The 13,082-nt window shown below is 46.0% G+C and overlaps 1 protein-coding gene across 2 annotated transcripts in view; it reads left to right on the forward strand.

Annotated features, from left to right (window-relative positions):
- The first annotated feature begins 3,685 nt into the window (after window positions 1–3,685).
- The window catches only part of arhgap46b (Rho GTPase activating protein 46b), a 185,404-nt gene continuing 176,007 nt past the window's right edge, over window positions 3,686–13,082 (forward strand). For both annotated transcript variants that reach the window (XM_048550065.2, XM_059652739.1), the window contains exon 1: window positions 3,686–3,866. In XM_048550065.2, the coding sequence (XP_048406022.1) occupies window positions 3,856–3,866 (11 nt within the window). In that variant the 5' untranslated portion in view covers window positions 3,686–3,855. The remainder of the gene's footprint in view (window positions 3,867–13,082) is intronic.

Here is a 13,082-nt window from a genome sequence, read left to right on the forward strand (position 1 = left end):
TGCAGGGGGAGAGATTGAGCTTTGTGTGAGGGAGAGATCGAGCTCTGTGCAGGGGAAGAGATTGAGCTTTGTGTGAGGGAGAAACCTAGCTCTGTGCAGGGGGAGAGATTGAGCTTTGTGTGAGGGAGAGATCGAGCTCTGTGCAGGGGAAGAGATTGAGCTTTGTGTGGGGGAGAGATCTAGCTCTGTGCAGGGGAAGAGATTGAGCTTTGTGTGAGGGAGAGACCTAGCTCTATGCAGGGGGAGAGATTGAACTTTGTGTGAAGGAGAAACCGAGCTCTGTGCAGGGGGAGAGATTGAGCTTTGTGTGAGGGAGAGATCGAGCTCTGTGCAGGGGAAGAGATTGAGCTTTGTGTGAGGGAGAAACCTAGCTCTGTGCAGGGGGAGAGATTGAGTGCTGTGTGAGGGAGAAACCGAGCTCTGTGCAGGGGAAGAGATTGAGCTTTGTGTGAGGGAGAGATCGAGCTCTGTGCAGGGGAAGAGATTGAGCTTTGTGTGAGGGAGAAACCTAGCTCTGTGCAGGGGGAGAGATTGAGCTTTGTGTGAGGGAGAGATCGAGCTCTGTGCAGGGGAAGAGATTGAGCTTTGTGTGAGGGAGAAACCTAGCTCTGTGCAGGGGGAGAGATTGAGCTTTGTGTGAGGGAGAGATCGAGCTCTGTGCAGGGGAAGAGATTGAGCTTTGTGTGAGGGAGAAACCTAGCTCTGTGCAGGGGGAGAGATTGAGCTTTGTGTGAGGGAGAGATCGAGCTCTGTGCAGGGGAAGAGATTGAGCTTTGTGTGGGGGAGAGATCTAGCTCTGTGCAGGGGAAGAGATTGAGCTTTGTGTGAGGGAGAGACCTAGCTCTATGCAGGGGGAGAGATTGAACTTTGTGTGAAGGAGAAACCGAGCTCTGTGCAGGGGAAGAGATTGAGCTTTGTGTGAGGGAGAAACCTAGCTCTGTGCAGGGGGAGAGATTGAGCTTTGTGTGAGGGAGAGATCGAGCTCTGTGCAGGGGGAGAGATCGAATGCTGTGTGAGGGAGAGACCCAGCTCTGTGCAGGGGGAGAGATTGAGCGCTCATGGGGATGGACCGGCATAGAGCAACTGTGGGCCTGTGGCTAAAGAAGGACTGTAATTCTTTATTTTTCTGCTTTATTCTAAGAAGAACTGTAATGTTGAACATTTAACTTATTTATTTGCTTTTCTACTTTGTACCTTTGACTTTGTACCTGGCTACCATCACCTAAGATGGTGCCAGAGAATGGTGACTTTGTACCCTTTTCACTGTAGTCCAGTGACCCTGTACTTGAGTAAACGTGATAATAAAAACCTAATTCGAATTTATGGATCTCCTGAAACTTGTTTCAATCTGTAGTCAGGTGATCACACAACAGGCATTTCAGGTCCATATTTGTCCTTTCAAAGACACTTCAGTCCTTGAAACATCTCAGGTATAACAAACAGATGATGAAAGTTAAACAACAGATGGTCTATATTTACAGTGATGGTCGTAAGACCGAGAGCGGAAGTTGAAGAGAAACTTGTGATTCTGGGGTGACAATGTTACCAACTGAACCAGGACTGACCAACGGGTGGCCAGAGGAAAAAGAAAGGCTCTCAGCAGCCAGGCAATGACCATCTCCAATAAGAGGCAATCTACCCATTGCCGCTTCATATTCAATGGCATTACAATCACTGAATCCCCCACTTCCAACATCCTAGAGGTTACCATTGACCAGAAACTCAACTGGACTCACCATGCAAATACAATGGCTACAAGTGAAGCTCAGATGCTAGGAATATTGAAACAAGTAACTCACCTCCCAACTCTCCAAAGCCTGTCCACCATCCACAAGGCACAAGTCAGAAATTCACCAAAGATCCTCAGACAGCACCTTTCAAACCCACAACCACTTCCACCTAGAAGGACAAGACCATCAGACACATGGGAATACCACAACCTCCAAGTTCCCCTCCGAGTCACTCACCATCCTGACTTGGAAATATATCGCTGATCCTTCACTGTCGATGGGGATATTTCCTCCCTAATGGCATTGTGGGTCAACCCACAGCAGGTGAACTGCCAGCAGGTCAAGAAGGCAGCTCACCACCACTTTCTCAAGGGCAACTAGGAGATGGGCATGGAGTCCTGGCCAGCCAGCAATGCCCACATTCCACAAAATGAATAGGGAAAAAAAGGAATGATCCCAGGAATTAAGGGCTTTTCATACAAGGACTTGGGGTCTGTAATCAATGGAGTTTAGAGGGATGAGAGGGGATCTGATTGAAACTTACAGATTTCTGGGACAGTTGGAATAGAGTGGACATGGAGAAGATGTTTTCGCTAGCAGGAGAGACTAGGGCCCAAGGGCACAGCCTTGGAGTGAAGGGATGAACTTTAGAACTAAGATGCGGAGTAATTTCTTCAGCCAGAGCGTAGAGAATCTGTGGAATTTATTGCTGCAGAAGTCTGTGGGTAAGACTGTAAGAAACCACAGAAGTTGTGTTTACAGCCCAGATCATCATGGAAGCCAACCTCCCATCCATGGACTCCATTTACACATTGTTGCTGTGGAAAGGCTGCCAACATCATCAAAGATGCCTCCCACCCTCTAATACTCTCTTCCAACCTCTTCCCACAGCTAGAAGATACAGAAGCTTGAACACACGCATTAACAGGTTCAAGAACAGCTTCTTCCCTGCCATTATTAGACTGCTGAGTGGACCCCTCTAATTTCAAATCTAATGTCAACCTTGCTTTGTGCACCTCTTGTGCAGCTGTACCCTTGTATGCCTCACTCTGTCAAAACACCCTAGGATCTGTAGATCCTTGTATGTTATGATCTGCCTGTACTGCTCGCAAAAGAAAACTTTTCACTGTACTCGGGTGTAATTGACAACAAGAAATCAAATCAAATCCAAGTCATTGAGTATATTTGAGACTGAGATAAATAGGTTCTTGATTAGGGGATCAAAGGGTTACGGGAAGAAGGCAGGAGAATGGGGTTGAGAAACACATCAGCTATGAATGAATGGTGGAGCAGGTTCGATGGACTGAGTGTGTGATGGGATACTCCCCACTTGCCTGGATGAGTGCAGCCCCAACAACACTCAAGAAACTTGACACCATCCAACCTGCTTGGTTGGCACTACATCCACAAGCATCCTCTCCCTCCACCACCAAGTAGCAGCAGTCTGTACAATTTAGGAGATGCACTGCAGAGATTCACTGAAGATCCTTAGTGAGCACCTTCCAAACACATGACCACTTCCTTCTAGAAGGGCAAGGGCAGAAGATGCGTGAGAAGGCCATCACGAGCAAATTCCCCTCCAAGCCATCCACCACTCTGGCTTGGAAATATATCGCCATTCCTTCAATGTCACTGGGACAAAATCCTGGAATTCCCTCCCTAAGGGCATTGGGGGTTTACTGACAGCACATGGAACGCAGCAGTTCAAGAAGACAGCTCACCACCACCTTCCCAAAGGGGCGACTAAGGACAGGCAATAAATGCTTGCCCAGCCAGTGACACCACATCCCAAAAGTGTATATAAAAAAAAGTTAGCGGCTGCTTTTCAGTTTTAACCTGTTGCTGAATGGATGATTTTTACAAGAGCTTAATCTTCCTTACCAGCAGAGGGGAGCAGTGACTGGCTTAATGATTCCCCCCCCCCCACCAATACAGTCTCCCCTTTGCAAGTGCAGGATCTCTGGTAGCTGGCTCTTTGTGTCTCTTCCATGCCTCTGTGGGTTATTCTCCCTGGCGAGGCGGTAGGATCACATTTCACATCCGCGACACTGTTGAGAGGCTGGGCTGGAGGATTCTCGCTTTCCGCTGCCAGCAACACACATCCTCTGCTCGCTATGTAACAAAAATGGCTGAGAGGTAAGAGAAATCTCGCTGTTAAACTCGTGTGCTGCATTTGTATTGTATTTCTTCAAACAAAAAAAAACTTCTAACCGATTATAAGTTTGGAAGTTTGCAAGCTACCAGGAACCCTTGATTCGTATTTTGTTGTAAGCATTTTTTTCATTTGGGTTTTATTTACTGAAACCTTTTATGAAAACTTCAGATTAGTTTGACTGTGTTCTGAATGACAAAAAGGAGTCGGTGTTGTTGGATTGAGGGTAGATTTGGGGCATGATGTGAATTTTGTGCCTTTTCCCTTCCTGTAACCTTTGATACGAGTTGAACGAAAAAGTAACCGGCTGGAGTGGTATTCCTGTTTTGCTAATTTTTCTTTTGCGTTGTCAATGAAATTGTTCCGAATGTATCCAGTTGGCCCCGGCAGTTTGCAATTTGCTGCTACATTCTTTTGTCGCCTTTTTAGCAACAGGAGCCTTTCCTGCTCTCAATCCCCAGATTTTAACCCCCCCCCCCCGCAATCTGCTCCTTTCCACATTGTAGTGTTAAACCTCATGCAGTCTCAGGTGTTGTTCTCCGTCCCTTTGCGATCAGGATGTTTGTCTTAAGCGAACAGAGCTTACTAATTAAGTATTTTTAAAAGAATCCCCCCCGCCCAAAGCCTTTAGGGAGGGTGGAAATGTGCAATGACTTTTTAAAAAAATATATGCGGAGATTTGTCTATAATCCGACTCCCAACACGGGGAATCGGGCACGAGCACCTTGTCTTCCAGCTGACTTTGATCCTGAATCTTGATCAATGGTCATTTGGAATGGTCGATCAGTCATTGAACACGGATTTTTTTTTCATGGCGGGGTGCTTTGTTGTTGAAAATGTTTGGATTTGGTAGAAGATGCTGAAAGTAATTGCCGTTTAGCTATATACAAGCTTTCTACGTATGATTCATATGATTACTCTGATTCATACAGGAGCTGGCTGTTAATTATACTACGCACTGTTATTATGGAGGAGTTTAGGTGAACAGATTTTGTATTTGCACAAACCTGCTCTAACCTGTCCCCAGTGTGACATTGTAAATGTATTTTTCAGTCTGGTAAAGGCGGGAACATCTCCAGTTTCAGCCCCCCGTTCTCTGCTGAATTGGTTGTTTTCAGGACAGGGTTTATGGTCAGACACACAATGCCATCAACTGCTCCTGGCATAGAGAGAGAGCGAGTCTTCTTGGGCTTCTGCTCCTGAATACCATGGAGTCATTCTTGCCAGAAAGCCTGTGCATACGTGTACACCGAATGTGGCTGGGATCCGACTGATCGGTGAGGTTTTGTGTAGTTGGATAGCTTGGCAATGCTTCTTCTCTTAGTAATTTCTTATCAACCCATTCAGATTTTTTTTACCCACCTCTGAAGCAGTTGGGACTTGAGCCTGGGGGTCTTCTGGCTCGGAGGTGGGACGCTACCCCTGTGCTGTAAGAGTCCCATGGTTCATGCTGCGGCTGGCACTGAGAGAATGGCTGTCTAAGGTAAACACTTGGAAGGACTGGGGGAGGTCAGCAGATACTCATGTGGCTCAGAACCCTTGTGGGGGTGTGTGTCTGGGAGGAATGAGACTTATGGAAGAAGAATTTTACCTGACTTGTCCAAATACTACTTGTACAGAAGATAATGTGTATATATAGCAGGCACACGGGACGAAGGGGCATTTTTCTCAAGGTGACCCATTGGTGTTACAAATAATAGGTGATCAGCTGTGGTGACAGTGGCTGATGTCAGTAATTTACTGATGCAATGACTCTCTGGAAGCACCCACACTGGGGAATTCTGTAATCTGTCTGACGTGGGGTGATTATGGTCACCTTTCCCACTTCTCTTCCATTGACAGGAGAGGTTTCGTTATCTCATGGGATTTCCCTGTGTTACTGTTGGCAAGAATGTTCTGGATTCCAAAGGGAAGCACGTGGATGGCAACGCATCATTGAAACTTCTGAAAGTTGGGAATGTCTGGAAAAAGTAGTCCGGATTATGGTGTTTTGCAGAGAAACATATTCTGGTTTATGGTTATGGGACGTGGGTGTGGAAGAGGAAATTCAGGCAAAACAGAAATGCTTTGACTGATTTGACATTAGGAATATCTCAAAACCTCCACCTTACTCTTTCCATCACCTTCCCCCTGGGGACCATGAAGGGGAACAAACTGGGTGTGGATTGACATCATCTCAGTCAAATATAATTGTAGGGGTCTGAACGTGTTGGCAAACACTGAAAGGAAGGGCAGTCATTTCTTTGTGCGTGTGTTTACTTTGTTTCGGAGTCACATGTGGACATGTCTCATCTTGATTGTGACATTTGAAGTTGGAATGTGAATCGAGAATTCTCTTCCTGTAACTTATTTTGTCAATATTTGTGAGCAAAGCTGTTTGAGTTTGTACCTGCCCTTAAAATTGCTGCTAACTCTTCACTGGGACCTTCTCTTTTGCCCTCCCTCTATGTTTCCGCCCCTACCCTACTCATTCTTGCCCTGCTGCTATTTTGGGACTGGTGATTCATTTCATCTACGTAGCTATCTAACTTGAAATGTATCATGAGCGACTGAATGAAGGGAAAGCCAAGATTCAAGCTTCCATTTTCTGATTGCTGCTTACAGCATTGGAGGCCACTGAGTCCATCGTTCTACAGGCATGCCAAATAGCTTGTCTTCGGTGCAGTAACAGACAATGTTGTATTTATTCTGACTGGTGCTAGAAGAAGATCTCAATATTTTGCCACGTTCCTGAATATCGGGAACCCTGTTGCCATGGAATTGGCACATTCTTCTCAAGTTCTCTGCCTGAAACTCTCAATGGTGTGATCTGCACCACAGCAGAGGCAAGGAAGCGGCTCTCAAATCCATTTCAGTCAGAACCACAATTGAGCCCGGTGCTGTTAGAACCAGCCTGGTTCACACTGGCTCCCTGGCCGCAGAGCTTTCTGTGTCCCCCTCGCTTGCTCTCACACACGCAAACACAGAGTTGCTGTGGCATCATACAATGTCCCATACCTGTTGCAGCTTGGAGCTGTGGACTGTGAATGGTTGAGGCTCCGATTTCTTGTCCCGACATGGCTGACGAGGAATTTCTCTCACCGTTCCTGGCAGTCACCAGTATATGTTGGAAGGCTTGCATGTGGACACTCCACGTGTTTTTGGCTGCGTTCCGAATGCACCTCCATTGGCCATCAGCTCTGGGAATGGGATTGGCAGCTGAAGCTCCTGGCTTAGAGGCAGGGACCCTACACACCCTATGACAACAGCTCTGTCACAGTCATGACACCATGAAAGGACAGCATTTGGTCCATTCCAGACGTGATGGTGCTATTTACACTGATAGTGTACACAGCAGCAAACAGATTGGTTCGATCCTTTACAAAATCAATATGATTTCAAATTGATTTCACAATGTTCTGAAAAATCCCTTCTTACTCTTATAGAAGCACTACGGTATGGAAGCAAGCCATTTGGTCCATTGAGTCCACACTGACCCTCCAAATAACATCCCAACCAGATCCAAACCCCTACCCTAAATTTCTGAAGAAATTTCTCCATTTCTGAAAAGGGTCTAGGCCCAAAATATCAGCTTTCCTGCTCTTCTGATGCTGCTCGGCCTGCTGTGTTCATCCAGCTCTACGCTTTGTCATCCCCACCCTAAAACCCCACATTTCCCAATGACTAACCCACCAATCTGCTCATACCAAGACACTCTGGGCAATTCAGCATGGCCAGTTCACGTAACCTGCACATCTTTGGAATGTGGGAAGTAACCAGAGCACCTGGAGGAAACCCACGCAGACACAAGGAGAATGTGCAAACTCCACACACACAGTCACCCGAGGGTGGAATTGAACCCGGGTCCCTGGCGCTGTGAGGCAGCAGCGCTAACCACTGAGCCACTGTGTTGCCTTGTGGTAGGGAGGGAGTCTTGTATGATACCCATAGCCCCTGCTCTGGTGTCAGGTTGAGTAATGGGAAATGTTTTTTTTGACAGAGAGTTATATTTGCAATGCACTGCCTGAAAAGCTGGTAGAAGCAGATTCAATAGTAACTTTCAAAATAGCGAGAGGGCCTTGAAGTGGGAAATAAACAAATATGGGAAGAGCAGGAATGGGACTGATTGTCTCTTTGAGAGAAGCAACAAAATGTCAGTCAAATGGCCTCCTTATCATTCTGTTGTTATTTCATTAGCTTTGGCTCAAAGCTCTAACCCAGAGCTGCACTGTCATGCGGGAGTTGAGAGATTTTGGTCCATGTCTCTCACGCTGATGTTTCAGGCCCATTCTTAGAGAACGCTGCATTGTAAAAAGGTGCATTTCTTATGAGCTATTTCACTGAAAACCTATCTCCCCTCAAGATCATGCACAAATAAACCTGTAGAACTGTTTTAATGAAAAGTTAGAGACTTCTGCTCAGCCTGTGTTTAGCCTTGTGCCAACTTGACTGAAATATGTGCAGCATCAGATTTTGCTAGCTGTCGGATGGGCTCCTTTTCTTCACTACAGGACAGGAGATACACTTGAAAGATACCTGGTGTCTTTCCATCTCTGAAAGCTGACAGGCAGGCAGCAGAGTGTTCAAGATGGCGTGGGATGGGACTTCATATGGCGTCGTGGCTGATGACGGAAGTGGACATTCTGTCAAGGCAGGCTGTGCCACAAGCGCCAAGGTGAATCAACCAAGTGTTGGTATGGATCAATGTTTTTGCTGCAAAGTCTTATACCACTGGCTGCCATGGTGTTGTGATTTTGCTGTGTTGTCAGCTGGTGAGTGTTGGTTGTGAGAATCAATGTTTAGGGCCTTTGCCCAGGTGTACAAACGTGCCTGTTGAGCTGGTGTGTTGGATGTTCCATTGGTTGTCTGGAAAACCTTGGGTACGTGACCACCTTCCATCTTGAAGCTATGCCCAAGCCAATGAAGACTCCTCAGTTTTAAAGGCATGACATTAGCTGATGACAATGCAAAATGGTTCCTGCCCACGGGGGATAAGACTTGTGTCTAAGGTGACTGTAGTTGATGATGATGATTGACACTGGTGGGGGAGGGGGGGGCGACGGTGGGGATGGTGGGGGAAGAGAGAGGAATCTTTCCTGCTCTTTGATCAATGCATGAGATCTTGCCCATTGACCTTACGGTGCAGCTACGACGGCTGTTTCATTGCCCGTCTGAGAGATGGCATCGCAAATCACTGCAGCAAACTCTCAGCACATTATCGGCTTACCTCTATTTATAGTGAGCGACCCATCGCTGGAATAATTTGAGGAAGAGGATTTGACCCAGCTGTCAGTGTTGGACTCCCCTGATGCACCATCAAATACTTGGCCAACACTTGCTCTTCCGGCACCAACTTGTGAGCCTAATTAATTTGGAGGAGGACAAAGTCATTCAGCCCCTCTGGTTCTGCTCCTTTGTTCAGTAAAATCACGGCTGATCTGATTGGGCCGTCCATTCCACGTTCCCAGCTCCCTCTGATATCCTTTGACTTCCTGGTTTGTCAAGAATCAATTTAGTTTGGAAGTATTTGGCATCCCTCCCGTTGTCTGTGGGGAAAGGTATTCCACAGATTCGCTCTGAAAAAGAAAACAACATCTCCTCTTCTCGGTATTAAATGGCAGACTCCAGTTTTTAAACAGTGTTCCCTAGTTCTAGCCTCACCCACAACGGGAAACATCCTTTCAGGATCTTGTACTCTTGTACAAAAAGATCTCCTATGATTGTTCTTCACTCAAAATAAGTCTAGGCCTATCCAATCTTTCCTTATAAGTTAATCCCGTTATACCAGGAATTGGTTACATCACAGAAATGTCATTTGGCCATGATTCCAATAGATTGCTGTTGCTGAAGAAGCTTTTATGTAAAGCATGTCCTTCTTTCTTAAGGATCCACATGGCAAGATTTACTTGGGTATGATCAAACGTATGATTTGTTACCGGTCGTTGTTGAAGTTTTAATGATTGTCAGTTTGGAAAGAAAATAATATAACTTATAAGGAGATGTTGGATAGGCTGGGATTTTTCTCACTGGAATGTAGGGGGCTGAGGGCTGACATTTTTTCGAGGTTTATACAGTCATGAGGGGTATAGATAAGGTGAATAGCAGGTGTCTTTTCCCTAAGCTGGGAGATTTCAAGTCTAGGGGGCGTATTTTTTAAGTTGCGAGGAGAAGGATTGATAAAGGACAGTGAGTGGCTCATGAACTTCCAGAGGAAGTGGAGGATGTGGATACAGTTATAACGTTTAAAAGATATTTGGATAGGTACATGAGTAAGAAATGTTTGGAGGGATATGGCCAAGCCCAGGCAGTGGGCCTAGTTTATATTGGGATTATGTACAGCATGGAGTGGTTGGACCAAAGGGTCTGATGCTGTGCTGTATGACCCTGTGACTTTATCTGCAAAACAGTAAATGTTCCAATTTTATACCTATTTGCTTCTGAAAAATAGACTGAACTTACCGCAGTAAAAATATTGGTACTTTTGGATTCCACCTGTACAGTTGATAATGGATGCATGCTTCTCCTTTGTTCATCATTTTGGTTCTGTGAGAACATTCATGCATTTTGGCGCAGCTTTTTCCAGGGTGGTCTCCTAAAGACGTTGGAAACGTGGATGAGAGTGGAAGAAAGGATAGTTTAGTGAATAAAAATTTCCTTTGGGCTATTAATTTCTTGATCCACGACCAGCAAGTAAATATAGAAAATGGATACCTGCAAGTGTGTTGCTGAATGAAAGGTTTCAGGTGACTGCTTTTCTCCTGGTTATTATCTGGTACTGAGGGAGTGCTGCACTGTTGGAGATGCTGTCTTTTGCAAAAGATATTGAAAAAAAAACAAAAGCTCCATGTCCCCCCCCCCTCAGGTGAATGTCCAAGACCCATTTTCCAATATTAAGGAGAAGTGTACATAGTCAGTATTTAATCCATCAACCATAACACACATTGTCTGCTCATTCTCCATTGCTGTATGTGGGATCTTGCCAAGCGTACTTTTGTGACTGAATTTCCTCCAGTGAATGCATGACAAGGGCATGATGTAGATTGCCTGTACAGACCGTTACAGGTATCCTGAGCTCCTGGGAGGTGCCATGTAACTACCGTCTTTCTCTTCCAGCCATGTGAGAAAGTAAACAGACCTGAAACAGAAACCAACCAGGGTGGTCTCCTAAAGACGTTGGAAACGTGGATGAGAGTGGAAGAAAGGATAGTTTAGTGAATAAAAATTTCCTTTGGGCTATGGATTTCTCGATCCACGACCAGAAAGTAAATATAGAAAATGGATACCTGCAAGTGTGTTGCTGAATGAAAGGTTTCAGGTGACTGCTTTATATAGTAAGAGGGCAGATCACACAACTCTCAAGTGTCATCCCAATCCTAGGCTCGGGTTACAGCCTGTAGGTTTTGAACATGAAAATGTATGCGCTGCATGTAAATGTTTGTAGGATCTGAGATGTAATGTAGATTCTACACGTGCTTATGAAAGCTTTTTCTGTGACTTTTGCAAGTTATTTCTTTGGATATGACTGTCGATGGCCAAGGCTGGCCATAATGGCTGACTAGTTGCTCTGAGGAGGATGTTGTAGTCTGCATACTTGACCTATTGCCCTCCATTCGCGGTAGTTGCTGCTGGAGTGCAGTAAACCAGGGTGTTCAAGCATTTGGATCCAGTGGTGATGAAGGAACAGAGATGGTTCAGGTAGGGATAGCATGTGGTTTGGGAGGGAAATTTGGACATGTACCATCTGCCCTTGCCCTTGTAGATAGTGAATGACATTCTTGAACAAATAGCCTTGGTGATTTGCAACAGTGCATCTTCTGGGTGGTATGCCCACTCTTGCTTTCTGATCAGGGTGGAAGGGATTGATGTTTACTCTAGCAGATGGGATTCCTATTTATTTTCCAACTCTTCTAGAGCCTTGCCCCTCCCTATTTCCAAAAATTCTTCCAACCCCAGAACCTTCTCAAGATACCCATGCTTCTCTTGAACACTCCCAGTGTTAATCATTCCAATGTTTCTGATCCTAAGATATGTTTTCAAGGTCCTAAGCTCTGGAATATCCTCCCTAAACTGCTCTGTGCATCTATTGGCTTTCTTCATCTTAAAGCATTCTTTTGAATCTGTCTTTTTGATCAGACTTTTCCTGGTTGATGAACTAGTTATTGATGAGTATGGTATCACTTGATATTGAGGGTTGGGTGGCTCAGTTAACTGGCTGGCTGGTTTGCAATGCAGAGTGATGTTAACAGTGTGAGTTCAATTCCTAAACCAGCTGAGGTTACCATGAAGGGCTCTCCTTCCCAATCTCTTTTCCCCCTGCCTGCAACATGGTGACACCGCCCCCCCCCCGCCCCCAACCCCGCCCCCAGGTTAAACCACCACCAGCCAACCCTTTGTATTGGGAGAGCACCCCCTATGGTCTGGTGAGACTATGGCATCTTCTACCATTACCTGTTGCTTGCCAGCACTGTCAATATGCCTCATTTTGCTGATGAATTGGCTCGGACTGATGGGCAGGGTTGGATTTCTCCTGTGTTTGTTTTTTATTGAGATCAGGGTCCGAGCCTGCGCAATTATCCATATTGTTGGCACGGCTCCAGTTTTTAACAGACTGGAGCAGCTCAGCTCGGAACACGGCTGTTCCAAAGCTTGGGCCATCAACACTGCTGACAGAACATAGCCAGGGCCATGTTTTAAGTAGATTGCAGGAAATGTCTGTGTCCTATTTCAGGAGGAGCAGGAAACATTCTGTGTTGGTGAAAGACGTGAGTGTCCGATTGATCACTTGAAGGTTTTGTTCGGAAGTTGACAGCAAACCAGGCTCACAGCCTCTCCTCTCAATTAGCAGCTTGGATTCCCAGAGAATTCCAAGAGGGCAGCACAGGGGCTTAGTGGTCAGCACTGTTGCATCACAGCGCTAGGAACCTGAGTTGGATTCAACTCCCACCTGGCTGTCAGTGTGGAGTCTGCACGTTCTCCCCATGCCTCTGGGTGCTCCAGTTTCCTGCCACAGATGTGCAGGTTAGGTGGATTGGCCACGCTAAATTACCCATTCAGGGATATGCAGGTTAGCCATGGGAAATGCAAGATTACAGGGTGGTGGGGGATTGGATCTGGGTGGGATGTTGTTCAAAGGGTCAGTGTGGTCTTGATGGGTCAAATGGCCCACTTCCATGCTAAAGGAATTCTGGGTTTTAGAATTGTGTCTGAGATCCAATGGGGCA

The sequence above is a fragment of the Stegostoma tigrinum genome, chromosome 19 (genome assembly GCF_030684315.1).
Source record: "Stegostoma tigrinum isolate sSteTig4 chromosome 19, sSteTig4.hap1, whole genome shotgun sequence".
Taxonomy (NCBI): domain Eukaryota; kingdom Metazoa; phylum Chordata; class Chondrichthyes; order Orectolobiformes; family Stegostomatidae; genus Stegostoma; species Stegostoma tigrinum.